Source organism: Saccopteryx bilineata, chromosome 3, assembly GCF_036850765.1.
Source record: "Saccopteryx bilineata isolate mSacBil1 chromosome 3, mSacBil1_pri_phased_curated, whole genome shotgun sequence".
In the NCBI taxonomy this organism is placed as follows: Eukaryota; Metazoa; Chordata; class Mammalia; order Chiroptera; family Emballonuridae; genus Saccopteryx; species Saccopteryx bilineata.
This window is the reverse complement of record NC_089492.1, coordinates 180,728,211-180,748,382: the sequence shown is the minus strand read 5'-3', so window position 1 is coordinate 180,748,382 and position 20,172 is coordinate 180,728,211. Positions and strand designations below refer to the sequence as shown.

Sequence of the window (20,172 nt, the reverse complement as noted above, 5' to 3'; positions counted from 1 at the left end):
CTACCTCCGGGATTTACTTGCTTTTCTTTTTCTAATTCTTTTAGATGCATGGTTAAATTGTTTGAGCTTTTTCTAGCTTCTTAAGGTATGCCTGTAATGCTATGAACCTCCCTCTCAGGACTGCTATTGCTGTGTCGCATAAATTTTGAGTTGTTGTATGCTCATTACTCTTCGTTTCTAGGAATTTTTTAATTTATTCTTTGATCTCATTGTTAACCCATTCATTATTTAATAACATGCTATTTAGTTTCCGAGTTTGAGTATTTTCAGTTTTTCTGTTTTGGTGACTTCTAGTTTCATGCCATTGTGGACAGAGAAGATGCTTGATATGATTTCAGTCTTCTTAAAATTGTTGAGACTGCTTTTGTGCCTTAACATGTGGTCTATCCTATAGAACAGGGGTAGTCAACCTTTTTATACCTACTGCTCACTTTTGTATCTCTGTTAGTAGTAAAATTTTCTAACCGCCCACCGGTTCCACAGTCATGGTGATTTATAAAGTAGGGAAGTAACTTTACTTTATAAAATTTATGAAGCAGAGTTACAGTAAGTTAAAGCATATAATAATAATTACTTACCAAGTACTTTATGTCAAATTTTTGCTAAACTTGGCAGAATAAATCTTTATAAAACAACTTAGTATAGTTAAATCTACCTTTTTATTTATACTTTGGTTGCTCTGCTACCACCTACCATGAAAGCTGGAATGCCCACTAGTGGGCGGTAAGAACCAGGTTGACTACCACTGCTAGAGAATGTACCACGAGCACTTGAAAAGAACGTATATTCTGCTGCTTTAGGGTGAAAGGTTCTGAAGATATTGATATCTACTAAATCGAGTTGATCTAGTGTGTCCTTTAAGTCTGCTGTTTCTTTGTTAATTTTCTGTCTTGAGGATCTATCTAGTGATGTTAGTGGGGTATTGAAATCCCCTACTATTATAGTATTGCTGTTGATCTTGCCCTTTAAATCCATCAAAGTCTGCTTTATATATTTAGATGCTCCTATATTAGGTGCATAGATATTTATAATGGTTATATCTTCCTGTTGGATTGCTCCATTTATCATTATGTAGTGACCTTCTTTATCTCTTATTATACCCTTTGTTTTAAAGTCCATTTTGTGTGATATAAGTATTGCTACCCCAACTTTTTTTTCATTTCCATTTGTGTGAAATATTTTTTTCCATCCTTTTACCTTCAATCTACGTGCATCTTTTGTTTTAAGGTGTGTCTCTTGTAGACAGCATATGCATGGGTCCTGTTTTCTTATCCACGTAGCTACCTTATGTCTTATGATTGGATCATTTAATCCATTTACAATTTAGGTTATTATAGATATGTAGTTGTTTATTGCAATTTTATTCTTTAAAGTTATATTCCTCTTTTACTATTTTCTTTTCCCCCTTTGATCTGTTTGACCAACAGGACCCTTAACATTTCTTGCAGCATTGGTTTGGTTGTAATGAATTCCTTGAGTTTTTTTGTTTTTTTTTTGGTCTGGGAAGCTTTTTATTTTTCCTTCCATTTTAAACAATAGCGTTGCTAGATAAAGAAGTCTTAGTTGTAGGCTCTTGTTCTGCATTACTTTGAATATTTCTTGCCATTCCCTTCTGGCCTTAAGTGTCTCTGTTGAGAAGTTGGATGTCATCTTTATGGGGGCTCCTTTGTAGGTGATAGCCTTTTTTTCTCTAACAGCTTTTAATATTATCACTTAGCTTTGGTATTTTAATTATGATGTGTCTTGGTGTAGATTTCTTTGGGTTTCTCTTTAATGAAATTCTCTGTGCTTCCTGAACTTGTGTGACTTTTTCTTGCATTAATTTAGGGAAGTTTACAGCTATGATATGATTGAACAAATTCTCTATCCCTTGTTCTTTTCTTCTTCAGGAACCCCTATGATGCAGATGTTATTTCTCTTCATGTTGTCACTGAGCTCTCTTAAGAGTTTCCTCCGACAGAAATGGCGCCGTGAGCAGCGCGTCCAACAGATCTCCCCAAAATTTCAGCAAATTCATCAACCAGACAGAAAAATCTATCTTTGGAGCATCTGGGAGTTCCACACACTGAAGGGAAAGAAGCTGCTTTCACATGGAACTGAGAGTCGGGAGGGGGCTGAGGGTGTGGAGGAAGCTAACTGTGGCATGGCCATTCATTCAAGCCAAGGAGGGAGTGTGCCTGTGGTGAGTCAACCCACACAAGCAACTGCCCGGCCACACTCTGCGAGCAACAGCCCGTGCGCACTGCGAGCAACCGCACGCCCCGCGCCATGTGCATCCCAGCCTCTGGCGCGCCGCGAGCACCCCCAGCCACCGGCACGCTGCAAGCATCCTCAGCCGCCCACGCGCCCAGAGCTCCCCATTTGCCCGTGCGCCCAAAGCACCCCAACCGCCAGCAGCAGGCGGGGAGTGAGCCAAGACAAGAGGCATGATATTCTTTAGTGCCTCTTGCTAAAGTTGGGGGCAACTTCTGATTGACAGAGCTTTCATACTCAGGGATATATGCTAACAAGAGGGACTTGACATATGTTAAGACCTATACTGCAGGCAGCGACTAGGGTATCTTCTTCCCAGCCAAAACAGGCTACAAAGTGCGGAAAGTCTGGGGAGAGTGGTCCCACAGAGTGCTAGGCGTGCTAAACAGGCCTGGAGGCTCATAGAAAGTCACCTTGAAAGCAACTGGCTCCCAGCCCCATCTGATTACGCTGGAGGCTCTGACTGACAGAGTGTTACCCAGAGCCCTGCGTTGAGTGGGGATGGAGTGGGGACTTGCCAGCTCTTTCAGCCTCTTATTCCCCAGGCAGAGACAGCAGCAGCCTCATAGCTGGATCACCAGGCTGCTAATTCAGAAAGGGGAGACTAGGAGAAAGGCTCCGGAAAAATGGACTCTCTCATTGTTGGAGTCTGCAAACGCTAACAAGCCTTGACTACCAACAAGACTGAAGCCAAATATATGACAATGCCGTGGAGCAGTGGTTCTCAACCTTTCTAACGCCGTGACCCCGCAATACAGTTCCTCATGTTGCGGTGACCCCAAAACAAAAAATAATTTTGGTGGCTACTTCATAACTGTAATTTTGCTACAGTTATGATTTGGAATGAAATACCTGATATGCATTATGTATTTTCCGATGGCTTTAGGCGACCCCGCTGGGGTCGCGACCCACAGGTTGAGAACCGCTGCTGTACAGTCTCATCAACTGCAAACCCCTACCCAAGTGTTACACAGGGGCAGAGCCTGGGGTACAGAGTCACCGAGCAGGAAGAGAGAGAGGAAAAAAAATGAAAAAGTTAACCTCTCAAAATCAAGAAAAATCCACAGACTTTATAACCTGTTCCACTATTTTTTTTTCTTTCTTTTATCTTCTTGCCTTTATTATTATTATTTCTATATCCTCCACCTTGGTCCTTTTATTCTCTGCCCATCTTATTTTTCCCCTTTCTTGTACTACACTACCCATAACTGTTACATTTTATTTCTTTCTTCTTCCTTACTCTCCATGAGGGTTACACTCCAAAACCCTTAACTTTCTTTCTCTCTCTTTTTATTTTTTTCTTTTCCTTTTTTTCTTCCATTCTTTTTACCCTTTTTCTTATTTCTCCCTTTCTATTAGGTTCTTCTTTTCTCCTTTTACTTTTCCTCTCATTCAATCCTCAATCACGAACAAATTATTTAATTTGAAACTCAAGTGTTTTTTTTGTGGCATTTTGGGTGCTTTTTACTTTGCTTTTAAACTCATTAGCACTCCTCCCAACCCAGGATCTCCATTCTATTTAGTCTTTGTCCCACTTAATACAATAGTTTTTTTTTTCTTTTTCCTGTTTCCCTCTTATCCCTCTCATTATATCTCTTAGTCAACCATCACTTACAAGCAAATCATTTTATACTTGACCAAGATTTTTTCCTTTTTTGCATTTTGTAGGGGTCCCTACTTCTTTATTTGCCCCTTGAACACTTCCCCCCAACTCAGGCCCTCTGTTATAGGCAGTTTTTGTTCCATTTAGCATAATATAATTCACAGGTCATCACGATATTTTCCTAAGGAGGAGGGGAAAGGAGGGGAAGAGAAGAAAGAAAAGGGGGGGAAATAATAAATTATTTTTTGTGGGGTTTTTTTCCAAATTTTTCTTCCATTTTTTTCCTTTTTTTTTTTTTACTTTTTATTCTTTATTAATTCTCATTAGTGCTATCAACATGACCACCCTCAGATGCCATTAAGAAAAAGGAAATCAAATATGGATACAAAAGATAGAGAAGACAGAGAGATGTGGAAAAATCTATGGAGAAAAAATTAATATATTGGAAACCTTGGAGCTAAATGACAGAGAATTGAAAATAGAAATCCTAAAAATACTCAGAGATATACAAGAAAACACAGAAAGGCAATTTAGGGAACTCAGAAAACAATTCAACGAACACAAAGAATATATTACCAAGGAAATTGAAACTATAAAAACAAATCAAACAGAAATGAAAAACTCAATGCACGAGCTGAAAAACGAGGTAACAAGCTTAGCTAATAGAACATGCCAGATAGAAGGTAGGATTAGTGAAATAGAAGACAAGCAACTTGGGCAAAACAGAGAGAAAAAGAAAGAGACTCAAAAATAAAATATAAAAAACAAGAAAGCCCTACAGGAATTGTCTTACTCCATCAAAAAGAATAACATAAGAATAATAGGTATATCGGAGGGAGAAGAGAGAGAAAATGGAATGGAGAATATACTCAAACAAATAATAGACGACAACTTCCCAAGCCAGTGGAAAGAACTAAAGCCTCAAATTCAAGAAGCAAACAGAACACCGAGTTTCCTTAACCACAACAAACCTACTCCAAGGTGCATCATTATGAAGATGGCACAAACCAAGAACAAAGAAAAAATTCTCAAGGTAGCCAAGGAAAAGAAAAATGAATACAACATATAAAGGAAGATCTATTAGATTATCATCACATTTCTCAGCAGAAACTCTACAAGCAAGAAGAGAGTGGACCCCAATATTTAAAGCACTTAAAAAGAGGAACTTTCAGCCAAGAATACTATACCCATCAAAGCTATCCTTCAAGTATGAAGGAGAAATAAAACATTCACAAATACAGAAAAGATGAGGGAATTTATCATCAGAAAGCCCAAAAGATGAGGGAATTTATCATCAGAAAGCCCCCACTCCAGGAAATACTAAAGGGGGTTTTCCAAACAGATTCAAAACAAAACAAAACCACAAGTAAAAGCTCCACCAAGAACACAATAAAACCGAATTTAAACTGTGACAACAAAAGAAAAGGGGGGAGAGAGGACAGAGATTAACAATAGCAAAGGGTGATGAAGCACAGAAACACTCATAAGATAGGGTACTACAATGAATATGGTATGTACCCATTTCAATACTTAATGGTAACCACACTTGAAAAAACCACCACAGAAGCACATGACTTTAAAAACGTAGCAACAGAAGAAATAAGTATGGAATACAAACAAACAAAAACAAAAGAGAAGAATCAAACAAGATACAAAACTTGTTAACAAAGCAATTTACAAAATGGCAATAGGGAACCCACAAGTGTCAATAATTACACTAAATATAAATGGATTAAACTTACCAATAAAAGACAGAGTAGCAGAATGGATTAAAAAATAAAATCCAACTGTATGCTGCCCACAAAAAACACATCTAAGCAACAAGGATAAAAACAAATTCAAAGTGAAAGGCTGGAAAACAATACTCCAAGCAAATAACATCCAAAAAAAAAGCAGGTGTAGCAATACTCATATCTAATAATCCTGACTACAAGACAGAAAAAGTACTCAGAGACAAAAATGGTCATTTCATAATGATTAAGGGGACACTGAATCAAGAAGACATAACCATCCTTAATATATATGCACCAAACCAAGGAGCACCAAAATATATAAGACAGCTACTTATTGACCTTAAAACAAAAACTGACAAAAATACAATCATACTTGGAGATCTCAATACACAGCTGATGGCTCTAGATCAGTCATCCAAACAGAGAATCAATAAAGATATATTGGCCTTAAATGAAACACTAGAGCACCTGGATATGATAGATATCTACAGGACACTTCATCCCAAAGTGACAGAGTATACATTTTTCTCTAATGTACATGGAACATTCTCAAGAATTGACCATATGTTGGGTCACAAAGATAACATCAGCAAATTCAGAAAAATTGAAATTGTACCAAGCGTATTTCCTGATCATAAAGCCTTGAAACTAGAATTCAACTGCAAAAAGAAAAAAAACCCCACAAAAATGTGAAAACTAAACAACATACTTTCAAAAAAATGAATGGGTCAAAGAAGAAATAAGTGCAGAGATCAAAAGATATATACAGACAAATGAAAATGACAATATGACATATCAGAATCTCTGGGATACAGTAAAAGCAGTAATAAGAGGAAAGTTCATATCACTTCAGGCCTATGTGAATAAACAAGAGAGAGCCCAAGTGAACCACTTAACTTCACACTTAAGGAACTAGAAAAAGAAGAACAAAGACAACCCAAAACCAGCCGAAGAAAGGAGATAAAAATCAGCAGAAATAAAGGAAATAGAGAACAGAAAAACTATAGAAAAAATTAATAGAACAAGGAGCTGGTTCTTTGAAAAGATCAACAAAATTGACAAACCCTTGGCAAGACTCACCAAGGAAAAAAGAGAAAGGACTCACATAAATAAAATCCAAAATGAAAGAGGAGAAATCACCACAGACATCATAGCTATACAAAGAATTATTGTCGAGGCCCTGGCCGGTTGGCTCAGTGGTAGAGCATCGCCCTGGCGTGCAAGGGGTCCCAGGTTCGATTCCGGGCCAGGGCACACAGGAGAAGCGCCCATCTGCTTCTCCACCCCTCCCCCTCTCCTTCCTCTCTGTCTCTCTCTTCTCCTCCCGCAGCGAGGCTCCATTGGAGCAAAGATGGCCCGGGCGCTGGGGATGGCTCCTCGGCCTCTGCCCCAGGTGCTGGAGTGGCTCTGGTTGCAACAGAGCGATGCCCCGGAGGGGCAGAGCATCGCACCCTGGTGGGCAGAGCGTCGCCCCCTGGTGGGCATGCCGGGTGGATCCTGGTCAGGCGCATGCGGGAGTCTGTCTGACTGTCTCTCCCCGTTTCCGGCTTCAGAAAAAAAAAGAATTATTGTAGAATACTATGAAAAACTATATGCCACTAAATTCAACAATCTAGAAGAAATGGATAAATTCTTAGAACAATACAACCTTCCTAGACTGAGTCAAGGAGAAGCAGAAAGCCTAAACAGACAAATTAGCAGGGAGGAAATAGAAAAAACTATTAAAAACCTCCCCAAAAATAAAAGTCCAGGCCCAGACGGTTATACTAGTGAATTCTATCAAACATTCAAAGAAGACTTGGTTCCTATTCTACTCAAAGTCTTCCAAAGAATTGAAGAAGAAACAATACTTCCAAACACATTTTATGAGGCCAACATAACCCTCATACTGAAACCTGGCAAGGACGGCACAAAAAAAGAAAACTACAGACCAGTATCCCTCATGAATACAGATGCTAAAATACTAAACAAAATACTGGCAAATCGAATACAACAACATATTAAACAAATAATACATCATGATCAAGTGGGATTCATCCCAGAATCTCAAGGATGCTTCAACATACGTAAAACGGTTAACGTAATACATCATATCAACAAAACAAAGAACAAAAACCACATGATCTTATCAATAGATGCAGAAAAGGCATCTGATAAAATGTAACACAATTTTATGTTTAAGACACTCAACAAAATGGGTATAAAAGGAAAATATCTCAACATGATAAAGGCCATATATGAGAAACCATCAGCCAACATCATATTAAATGGCATAAAACTGAGGACTTTACACCTTAAATCAGGAACAAGACAGGGCTGTCCACTCTCTCCACTCTTATTTAACATGGTGCTAGAAGTTCTGGCCAGAGCAATCAGACAAGAGAAAGAAATAAAAGGCATCCATATTGGAAAAGAAGAAGTAAAGGTATCACTTTTTGCAGAAGATATGATCCTATACATTGAAAAACCGAAGGACTCCACAAAAAGATTACTAGAAACAATAAACCAATACAGTAAGGTCGCAGGATACAAAATTAACATACAAAAGTCCATAGCCTTTCTATATGCCAACAATGAAATATTAGAAAACGAACTCAAAAAAATAATCCCCTTCATGGTTGCAACAACAACAACAAAAATACCTAGGAATAAACATAACAAAGAATGTAAATGACCTATACAACAAAACTACAAAGAATGTTAAGAGAAATAAAAAAAGACACAATGAGATGGAAAAATATTCCCTGTTCTTGGATAGGAATAAATATAATCAAAATGGCCATATTACCCAAAGCAACTTATAAATTTAATGCAATTCCCATCAAAATTCCTATGATATTTTTTAAAGAAATGGAACAAAAAATCATCAGATTTATATGGAACTATAAAAAACCCCAAATAGCCAAAGCAATCCTAAGGAAAAAGAATGAAGCTGGGGGCATTATAATACCTGACTTCAAACTATATTATAGGGCCACGACAATCAAAACAGCACGGTATTGGCAGAAAAATAGACACTCAAACCAATGGAACAGAAAAGAAAGCCCAGAAATAAAACCACATATATATATGGTCAAATAATTTTTGATAAAGGGGCCAACAACACACACTGGAGAAAAGAAAGCCTCTTCAACAAATGGTACTGGGAAAACTGGAAAGCCACATGCAAAAGAATGAAACTCGACTACAGCTTGTCCCCGTGTACTAAAATTAATTCAAAATGGATCAAAGACCTAAATATAAGACCTGAAACAATAAAGTACATAGAAGAAGACATAGGTACTAAACTCATGGACCTGGGTTTTAAAGAGCATTTTATAAATTTGACTTCAAAGGCAAGAGAAGTGAAGGCAAAAATTAATGAATGGGACTACATCAGACTAAAAAGTTTTTGCTCAGCAAGAGAAACTGAAAACAAAATAAACAGACAGCCAACTAAATGGGAAATGTTATTTTCAAACAACAGCTCAGATAAGGGCCTAATATCCAAAATTTACAAAGAACTCATAAAACTCAACAACAAACAAACAAACAATCCAATAAAAAAATGGGAAGAGGACATGAACAGACACTTCTCCCAGGAAGAAATACAAATGGCCAACAGATATATGAAAAGATGCTCAGCTTCATTAGTTATTAGAGAAATGCAAATCAAAACTACAATGAGATGTCACCTCACACATGTTAGATTAGCTATTATCAACAAGACAGGTAATAGCAAGTGTTGGAGAGGCTGTGGAGAAAAAGGAACTCTCATTTACTGTTGATGGGACTGTAAAGTAGTATAACCATTATGGAAGAAAGTATGGTGGTTCCTCAAAAAACTGAAAATAGAACTACCTTATGACCCAGCAATCCCTCTATTGGGTATATACCCCCAAACTCAGAAACATTAATACGTAAAGACACATATAGCCCCATGTTCATTGCAGCATTGTTCACAGTGGCCAAGACATGGAAACAACCAAAAAGCCCTTCAATAGAAGACTGGATAAAGATGTGGCACATATACACTATGGAATACTACTGAGCCATAAGAAATAATGACATCGGATCATTTACAACAAAATGGTGGGATCTTGATAACATTATATGGAGTGAAATAAGTAAATCAGAAAAAAACAAGAACTACATGATTCCATACATTGGTGGGACATAAAAGCGAGACTAAGAGACATGGAGAAGAGTTTGGTGGTTACCAGGGGTGGAGGGAGGGAGGACGCAGGAGGAAAGGAGTGAGAGGGGAAGGGGAAAGGGGAGGGCACAAAGAAAACTAGATAAAGCGTGACGGAGGACAATCTGACTCTGGGCGATGGGTATGCAACACAATTGAATGACAAGATAACCTGGACATGTTTTCTTTGAATATATGTACCCTGATTTATTAATGTCACCCCATTAATAAAAATTTATTTTAAAAAAAGTTTCTTCTGACTTTTTGAGTCTCTTTTTCTTTTTGCTGCTCTGCTTCCATGCCTTCGTTTATCTTGCCTTCTAACTCGCTGATTAATTCCTCAGCTTCATCTATCCTGCTTTTAATCCCTTCCATTGTGGTCTTCATTTCTGATATTGAATTTGTCATTTCTGACTGATTTTTTATTATTTCAAAGTCCTTTTGTATACTTGCTATCTCTTTATTTAGTTGTTTGTTATGATCATCTTTGTTTTTCTAAGATCTTTGAGCATCTTTACAATCATTATTTTAAACTCTGCATCTAGTAATTTGGTTTTATCTGAGTCATTCAAGTCCTTTTCTGAGGATTTCTCTTGATTCAATTGGGTTTCATTTCTCTGCCTTCCCATTTTGTCTGTGTATAAGAAGGGTGAGGCCACTGTCGTCCAATGGGTGTGGCCTCTATGTTCCCTAGGTGTGGCCTGTCTGCAGGCCCAACCCCCTCTGCCGCTGCCTCCAGCGTTTAGGTATGGGCATTGCCAGCCAGCCAGCTGTGGCTGTTGCTGTGGTTTCTGCCTCTCCTCAATGCGAGGGGCTGTGTTCATGTACCTGGGTCTACAAGCCTCAGCTTTCACCCTGCTGCCACAGGTGGGGCTGCACACCACGCCTGGCACTGCAAGCCTCAGCACCGCGGGCAGGGGTGAGCACCTTTGCTCAGCCACAGGTCTCTGCCTATTCCCAGGCTTTCACCCCAGAAAAGTTTGTTTGGCTGGTACCCTGCTTCCCTTTGCTGGTATTGCTGGTTCCAGTGGAAATATTTACTTCAGATTTGGGGAGTAACCAAGCCCAGGGGTTAGGGTGCTTGTCCTTCAAAGTGTTTCTGCATGTGCCTCGTAGATTACACTCTCTTCCTGCTACTCCAATCTTCTCCTCTCTTCCTGTCCTCCAGAGCCCCTGGTGAGTGGTTGTGAAAGAGGTTTTCTACGTGGTCCATTTAAGAAAAATCCTGGGTCTGAGAAATCTGTCTCTTTCTCACAAACAGTATCCTGACTTGTTTCACAGCTAAATACTGTCCATACCTTTCTTCTAGGCTCTGCAGCTGCAGGCTGAGGCTTTTTTCCTGGAGTCCAGGACCCACTTCTCCCCGTTAAACTCACTTCCCACCACGCGAGTCTCTCTGGGTTGCCTTTCGCTCCCTGGAGCTGGGCAGCCCTCTCCACATTTCCGCTTTTCTTACTATTCTTTGTGTGGCTTCTACAGTGTTCCTTGGTTAAAGAGTCCTCTTAGTTTTGTCCAAAGTTGGTTTTTCCAGATGATGGTTCTTAAAATTAAGTTGTAATCCACTTTGGTTCCTGAAGGTGGAAGTTGGTACATCCGCCTACTCCATTGCCATCTTGCTGCCCCTAATATCTGTATTTTTTAGAGATGCAAACTGATTTGTGAAAATGATAATAGACAACTTACAGAAAAGGGGCAAGAAAAAGCAAATGTGGCAATAGTTGACCACCACTGAATCTGAACAATGGACATATGAGGTTCACTATGTTATTCCATTTTTGTGTATGTTTTAAACTTTGTAAGAAAATTTTAACAAAACAGTCTTTTAGATATTGATCTTTTCTCAACACACTTTTTCCATATAAATTGTCAATGTGTCACAATTCAGAATAGAAACTATTGGAGTCAACACAAAATAGTTAGAATGAAGTAGAAAACTGTCAATAAAGTTCAGGAGAGAAAAAATAAAGGATTAAAATGAGTCTTATTTTAAGTTAATAAAAAATAAGAGAAATCTGTCTGAGTAATCTGTCTCTCTCAGATATATTTAAAAAGTAACAAAAAAAGTAAAAATGTCCTTTCTGAAATACATTCTAGAGCCTGACTTCAACTGAAAATAGCTAACCATTTTTATTTTGGTTTAACTACTCAAATTTCTCACAGTGATCCTGTGCTGGAACAACCCACTAACAGTTTATTTAGTTCACCACAATGTCACAATGTACTGAGAAGGAAATGCTGATCCAGGTGTAAACACCCCAGTTTCCTCAAACATTAAATAGTAGTATTATACTGACCATATGATTTGCCACAAGGATTAAATAGAATTCCAAATATGACTTTGCTAGCATTCTATAAACTATAGAACTTATTAAAATAAAAAGTATTACCATCAAGAAAGGTAAGAAATTAAATATTACATTACGGGACCAAAGTGAAATAAAGTGGAGATTCCCCCCACACCAGTTCCTGTAAAAGGTTTCTCCTCTGTTCCTAATCTTCCAAATACCATAAACCCCCAGGAAAATATAAGTACTGCTATGTGAGTATATCCATATATAGACTTAAGTGAGCCACTTGACAATTCTTTTCTACCAAAAGCAACTAATGCACCCTTGAGTTCAAAGCACTAACCTCAAATTCATCATAGTGCTTCAATAATTTATTTTTAGATTGTCCCAAAGACTTGACCTTAATTTGACACCAGTAGTATTTCTTTAAGCTCTGCAGAAAATACTAACATGGAGGCATCTTACTAAGAAATGGAGGTAATTAGCAAAACTGCTTAGACAAAAAATTTTAAAAGAGGTAGATAAATAGAATTATACATAGACTATGATTGAAGAACAGAAAATGTGCTTTCTCTAGCTGATTTAGTGGCATGGGGTGACCTTGGTGGCATTCTATTTATTTTGCACCTCTATTTTCTACTTGTTTAACCTCATCAGCTATTATAAAAGGTGAGGATGACTGCTTTAAAATAACACAAAACAAATTACTATTATTGTCATTTAGGTTCAATTCCTTTAATTATGTTCATGTCTCCATTATCCTGACTTTAAATTCTGTTTATGAATACAATCTACTATACCTTCTCATTAATGCTCATTTTTTTCTTTACTTTAAAATAAGTTAGGGAAACACAAAAGCATCAATCACACTTAACATATGACCCCTAAGCTATGAACTCTGAGATACACAGACTCAGGAAAGGAAGAGAAATTTAAACTACATCCTAATCAATACACTGTTTAAGTTCTGACTTCTGAGTTTCTTAAATTTCTAACTGACTTTTAGATGTCAAGCTGTTATCTCACAACAAACTCACTGTCAACTGCTCCTTCCCTCTTAAAACTACTCTTAAATTCTTTTATCTTGATAAATGACACTATTTATTTAAGATATTCCAAAATTAACATCCTCAATTTCTCTGCCTTTTTCACTTCCTACATCTCATTGTTTACAAATTTGACCAGAACCTATGAAGTTCATGCCTTCCTTTGAATTTCTACCAGCATTGCCTTATCCTCTCTCCCCTGGCCCATAATGAGAGCCTCCTATATAATCTCCTTGATCCCTATATCTCAAGTCCTCCCATCACACTGCCTCCCAAACTATCCTTTCAGAAATCCAGATAGGCTCACGCTGCTCCCCTCCACAAAAACCTTCAAAAGATTCAGTCAACATAAAAATAAACCAGGACTACCCTATACAAAGTCGCAATCACCCATTCCCAATCCCTTTTAACCTGCTTTATTTTTATTGATAGTATGTATGACCTTCTAGATACTTGTCTCCTGCCACTAGAATGAGTACAGGGACAGTATTTGCTGTCTGGTGTGTTCTCTGCTATACTGCTAGCTCCTAGAATAATAGAAAGAAGTCAATCAATATTTGATAAGTGAATTAACCTAGCAAAGCACTGAAGATCCTCTATTATCAGTCACTAAACTTCCTTTCTAGGCTTATCTCCCACAACTGCTTCTATCTCTGGAAAGGCCCTTACCCAAATCTATCACAATTCCTTCCTCATTCATAAGGCGACCAACTTTTTTACAATGAAAAGGAGGACAAAAATAAATTGAAGAAAACGATATCGTAAAAGAAACATTTTATTCATTGCAACAATACACTATAATATGATAAATGCATAACAAAAACATTTGTAATACTTTATATTGTAATTATGCTTACATGCCTATTAATTTTTAATAATCGTAAGAAAAAAGTACTCATTTAGTAAAACTAAGTATCAAACAAAGCCACTAATTTGGAGTTATATTTGGGTATATTTATCATTTTCTAATTAAAAAACATCTATTTTATGCAACCATTTAATCAGTGTTATTAATAGATATGGTTTGAGGATAGATTTCCACTTTAAAACTAGAATTTTGAAAAAATACTTGTAAATAAAATTATATGTATTTGGAAATTATTAAATAGCTAATGAATTAATAAAACGTGAATTGTGCTTCCCTGTCTATGATTGAACACTCACTGTGAAAGAAATAATTGTGAGTCTACAATATCGTATGTGCCATGTCATGTTTCAGTAAGAAGTACACAAAGCCATTTGCACGCTCGGTATATCTTGTGCTCTCTCAAGGTCTCCCATGCAGAGTGCATGTGTCTCATAATCGCATCTCGCTGCACTGTACTGATCCTTGACGAATTGTCATGTCAAATACAAATACGTCACATCACATGCAAGGGATCAACTCTGCATCGATCAAATACAGACATTTACAGATTAGTCTTCCAATATCAAAAAGGAGAACATGTAGGAGGACACTTTTCGAGGGAGGGTAGAACTTACCAAAAGAAGGACCATCCTCCCCAAAAAGAGGACAATTAGTCACCTTATTATTCAACAAGGCTCAGTTTAGAAGTCAACTTGTCCCTGAAGCCTCCTGCAAATGCACCTGAATTAATGACTCTTTTTCTCTAGGCTCTCTTAACACATTTCTTGTATCTTTAACATTTGGCTCCCTCTTCCTTGCTTTACATTACCACCAGTCTAGGACAGCCAGAAGGGCAAAAACCTTTTAGTTGATTTTGCAGCCCCACGATGTAGCTCAATATATAGACATTGCATAGCAAAGACTATGCAAAAATGACTGAGCTTGTGACCTCTTAAAACATTAAAAAATAAAATTTTAAAAAGGTAAGATAAAGGACAGTTTGAGTGCCTAGCCTAGTGTTTGGCACTTGGTGGGAACTCAGTGAGTATCTACTAGATCAAGTTGAATATTTCGATAGCTTTTGCTTATTAAAAAGGTGAATAGTCCTGGAAAAGTCAACATTTCAGGCAAAACCTCACCATCTACCACGCTGGGATGAGACTAAATTAGTCTATTAAATAGACCCTCTCCTTTGAGCAGGTTTTGATACTGTTGGAGAGGAGGAGAGTGAGTGTATGAGGCAGGAGTGGAGGCTGGTGCTTTGAGGGGCAAACACCTAATGTTCTGATTGCAACTAGTAGTAACATGTTTCCTATCTGTATCCACAAGAACTGCAGAGCAGTACAAACAGGAAATGCCAGCCAGTGACAGGCAGCTATAAACCACAAATTAATCTGATTTTCAGTTCCCTGAAAGGTTTTGCATGCCTGAATACTTCAATTCTGAGGCCTTTGAAAATAACATCTCCAAAGTTAAAAATCAAAGACCAGGGTGGGCAGCGGGAGCCTGCAGGGCCCAGTGCTCTCATGCTGCTATCTTCCCTGGCTGCTGAATGAATTGGCTAGTCATGGAGGAGGGACAGCACCGCCACTGTTTCACCTGCAACACCTGCCCCTACGTGCACAATATCAACAGCAAGGTAACAAATCAGAATTATCCAAAGCTGATAAGAGGTGGATGATGTGCTTGGTGGAGCAGCTGCCCAGGAGAATGCTGACTCTACTGCAGAGCCGTGTCCCAAACGTGAACATCCTTGTGCCCATTTCATGCAGCTTCAGACCTGCTCTGCAAATGAGCCAACAGCTACCTTCTATAAGAGCTGCAATGCTCAGTGTGGACACTGCCAGTCTGGCCCAGCTGCATCAGTGTCTATCTTATTCCCCAGAGTGGATTCCCAGCTGGGAGCGAGCATGGTATGTCCAGAGGGTCTTTGCTGGTGTGGCAGAAAGCTAACCTTTTTAGGGTCGGTGGCCAAGATGCCAGGTAATGAGCAGCCCATCTGCCAATCAGTGGATGAACTCATTGATGTCCAGGAGGATTTTGTATGTGGGGAGGATTATCCTTAACTAATTACATGCTGTTTAAGGTCCTGGTCATTCATCTTGTACATTTATTGGGCAATTCACATTCTTTTAACATCAACCAACACTCTCAAACACTTACATTGCACAATAACATAAAATTTAGTACATTAATTGTTCCTAAATACTTGTTAATTGCAAACTTATTAATCAAAATTCATTCCGATTCTTTAACTTAAAAGTTTAATACTGGGGAGGGGGGAGGAAGACCAAGGTGGATGTGAATTGTGCATTTCAGTCTATCTAAAAGTTTCCTCAGAGCGCAAGCCAGTCCCTAAAAAGCAGATGTTTTACATAAACTTTCCAAGACTCCAAAGAGTTCTAAGTGAATTAAATCCAATCAGGACTCAAGTGAGGCCCAGAACCAATTCCCTCAATCCTATTAACATCAGAAAGGAACATAATTTCTAGGTTTGTCTCAATTTTGACATTTTATGAATAAAAATTTACTAAAAAGGCCACAAGTCCATGGACAATCTATAGTCCCCTGCTGGCCACCAGCAATCTCTATACTGCCCTTAACTGATGATCTTTAGCTGTATTCTAAGTTTGAATGGAAGGTAGAAATTCATGGTATTCATCAGATATGCTTTAATCACTAATGTGATATTCTCTTGTGAGAACAATAAAGAATAATCTTATTTTACTTAGAAGAAAAGGTACTTTTTCTACATTTAAGCTCCAGTTATAGAAATTTTCAGAAACTGAAAATGAGCACGGAGATGAGGACGCTGCTCTCAGTGACGATCAAGAACACTGGCCACCCTGAGCACTCAGAAAGCACCAGCCCTTTGATTCTACTGATGGGTTCCTCTGGGGAAACCTGAACCCTTAAAGTTTCCAATCATTTGAGCTGCTCTTGCTTCTATGGGCATTAACACCAAGTGCTCTACAGAAACACCAGGTCCAATTTGATAATTTGGGAAGTGAGAGCCATGTTCCTTTCATCTCTGAATCCCTCAGGGACTTGATGCAATTTGCACCTGTGCTGTGTTTAATTTCATCTTTTCTCAGCAAGGCAAAATATTCAATTGTGTAAAATAGGTTAACCTCAAGGTAAGTACATAGAGTTTACTAAAATAAATTGAGTGGGTTTTCTTGGTAAGAACTGCATAGGGATTTGAGGACCTGACAAAAGTGAACATTGGAGTTTAGAATTTCCAGTCAGCTGGAAGACAGCTATCACTCAGAGACGAGTCCCTCTACCAGGTAACAGGCACACACTGGTAGTCTTGTGGTTGTGAGCCAAGAGTGACCTGTACAAGGAGAAAGCCAACAAAGGGCCTAACTAGAATGAAAGCCCTCTGAGGATGTCTAATCCCAAACTGACCCCACTCTGTGGCATCTTTCAAGAAGTCAGTTTCCATGGGGTTCTAATCAGATCCCTTCAATCCTCTCCCTCAAGTCAGGTTATCCAGCTTTCCCGGGATGGTTTGGGTCCAGAGTCCATATTCCCAGGTAAGTTTAACTTTCTTAAGGAAAGATCAGATGTATGAATGTGTTCTGAGGCAACCACGCCACCTAACAGAAAATGGACCATTATTCTACCAAGGAATTTCTTGAAGTAAAGATAACAGGGGTGTATCATGCTCATGTTACAAGTAGACCATTCCAGCATCATACTAAAATTTTCAATACAATAATTTATATTCTGAAAAGAAGTTACTATTTTAATTTAAAGGGGGAAAATGTAAACATGCAAGCATGCCATCAGTGAATGACTTCTAGAGATACACTCCTTTAATTATTATTAGCACCAAATAAAAGCACCAAAAAGGCTTTATATGCTGGAAGTGCTCAACTACTTGCCAGGTTGTTACTACTTGACACACAAAAGGCAAATAATATAAACATTTCTGTCCAGAAAGATAAAATTTTAGCTAACATCTTTCTCATTAGAAATTTAGCCCTTCAGAGCGTCGCCCCTGGTGGGCGTGCTGGGTGGATCCCGGTCGGGCGCATGCGGGAGTCTGTCTGACTGTCTCTCCCTGTTTCCAGCTTCAGAAAAATTAAAAAAAAAAAAAAAGAAATTTAGCCCTGGCCGGTTGGCTCAGCGGTAGAGCGTCGGCCTAGCGTGCGGAGGACCCGGGTTCGATTCCCGGCCAGGGCACATAGGAGAAGCGCCCATTTGCTTCTCCACCCCTCCGCCGCGCCTTCCTCTCTGTCTCTCTCTTCCCCTCCCGCAGCCAGGGCTCCATTGGAGCAAAGATGGCCCGGGCGCTGGGGATGGCTCTGTGGCCTCTGCCCCAGGCGCTAGAGTGGCTCTGGTCGCAACATGGCGACACCCAGGATGGGCAGAGCATCGCCCCCTGGTGGACAGAGCGTCGCCCCTGGTGGGCGTGCCGGGTGGATCCCGGTCGGGTGCATGCGGGAGTCTGTCTGACTGTCTCTCCCTGTTTCTAGCTTCAGAAAAAAATGCAAAAAAAAAAAAAAAGAAATTTAAAACAGCATTTTCAAGATGCCCTTGTATTCAGAGCATTTGCCAAAGAATTTGTAAACTAACAGATCCTTTATAAAGGTGATAATCTTTTTAAAGTAATGTAAAAAAATAAAATGAATTAAGCACTAAGTAGTAACAATGGTAACAGAGAGTAATCACAATGACATGTTTTACATGTTAATTCATTAATCCTCACAATAACCCTTCCTAGGGTCATGGAAACAGGCAATTCGAATAACCTGCATAAATATGTTTGTTTAAGAGGCAGAGATGAGAACCTGTTATTCCCTGACTTTGCCGCACACTGGAGTCACCTGGAAATCTTTACAACGCCATTCCCGGTCGACTTGAATTGGTATCAGCGGCGACCCAGGCATCAGGATTATTAAAGGTGCCCAAGTGATTCGCAAAGATTGGGAAGCGCTTCGTTTCTGCTCTTAACCACTAAGCACTAATAGTACTGCCGCAGTTGTTTCTTCCCTGAGGCGCTCAAACCGGGGCAAAGGGAGAGAAAGAAAGCAAAAGGAGAAGAAGGAGCGACCTTGGCAAGCGCTACGGCGCGAGCTGAAAGTGGACGCGGACTGCTCGGCCGCGACCCGGGGAAGCTGCGGCGCCGGGGCCTGGGAGGGGCGGCGGTCCCGCTGCAGTGGGAGCCTCAGCAGCACCGAGGCCCGAGCAGGCAGGAGTCCCGGGGGAATCGGAGACGGCCGCGGGGCCACATTCCCGCGGGAAGGATGCCCTCTCTGACGTGACTCCCCGCCGCCGGGAGGGGTCCCGCGCTGCCCCAGCGTACGACATGGCGTCCCAGCCCACCCGGCGCGCGAGTTGGGGCCAGCTCGTTGGGACTCAAGTTACTTTGTGCTACCGGGCCAACGCTGGAAGTCCATTCCTTTCCTCCGCGGCGCAGGGCTGGGATGGGAAGCACGAGACAGGGCTGGACCCGGGTGCCGGGACAGCAGGGAGGCGGCGTCCCGGGCGGACGGTCAACATCTCGGCCCGGCCCAGGCGCCCCGCTCCCTTTCGTCCCCACCATATACCCACCCGGAGGTGAAATCCTGATGCACGCTCAGCAGCCGCTCGCGCAACGTCTCCAGCATCTCCGCCGCCGCCACCGCGTCCCCTCCCTCAGGTCTGAGGCTGCCGCCGTCCTCGGCTCCGCGCACCTGTCACCCGCGCGCTCCGCACTCTCGCAGCCCGGCCCGCCCCCTGCCCGGCCCGGCCGGCCCCTGTTCCGCGCCGCAGCCCCTTCCGCCTTTCGCCGGCTCGCGCGCCTTCGCCCCGCCCCTCCCCGGCCCGCGCAGCCGCAGTGGGCTGTGCCGGCTTGGGCTGCGTAAAAGTAGAGGTTCGACCCCCTCTGCCAAGAGGCTTGGATGGTTGCTCCAGCCCAATTCAGGCCCTCTCATTTTTCTCTTCAAAATGGAAGTGCTATGGAGAAAGAATGTTTTAAGTCGAGGGCTCTTTTGAATGCAATGTTGATTTTTACGGTTGGAGGACAAAGCGTAAACCTCCCTGTAGGAAATCGTTTCCAGGACGCTAGGTCAAAAGTCTGACCCCACTGGTGTTGACCTTCGATAGGATGGTTAATCATTCTAAGCCTCTTTCTTCACTCATAAAGTGGCAATAAGAATCAACTGTTTCTACATCCTCACTTTTCACTCTCTCTTCAACCTGCTCCATCAGGCTTCTTGTGCCCTTAACACCCAAGGA

The 20,172-nt window shown here is 40.4% G+C and overlaps 1 protein-coding gene across 3 annotated transcripts in view; it reads right to left on the bottom strand.

The window, feature by feature from the left end:
- DTNBP1 (dystrobrevin binding protein 1) overlaps nt 1–19,730 on the bottom strand; it is a 176,393-nt gene extending 156,663 nt beyond the window's left edge. For 2 of the 3 annotated variants that reach the window (XM_066268341.1, XM_066268342.1), the window contains exon 1: nt 19,507–19,730. In XM_066268341.1, the coding sequence (XP_066124438.1) occupies nt 19,507–19,562 (56 nt within the window). In that variant the 5' untranslated portion in view covers nt 19,563–19,730. The remainder of the gene's footprint in view (nt 1–19,506) is intronic. The other variant, XM_066268344.1, reaches the window with a different exon arrangement.
- Nucleotides 19,731–20,172: the final 442 nt, after the last annotated feature.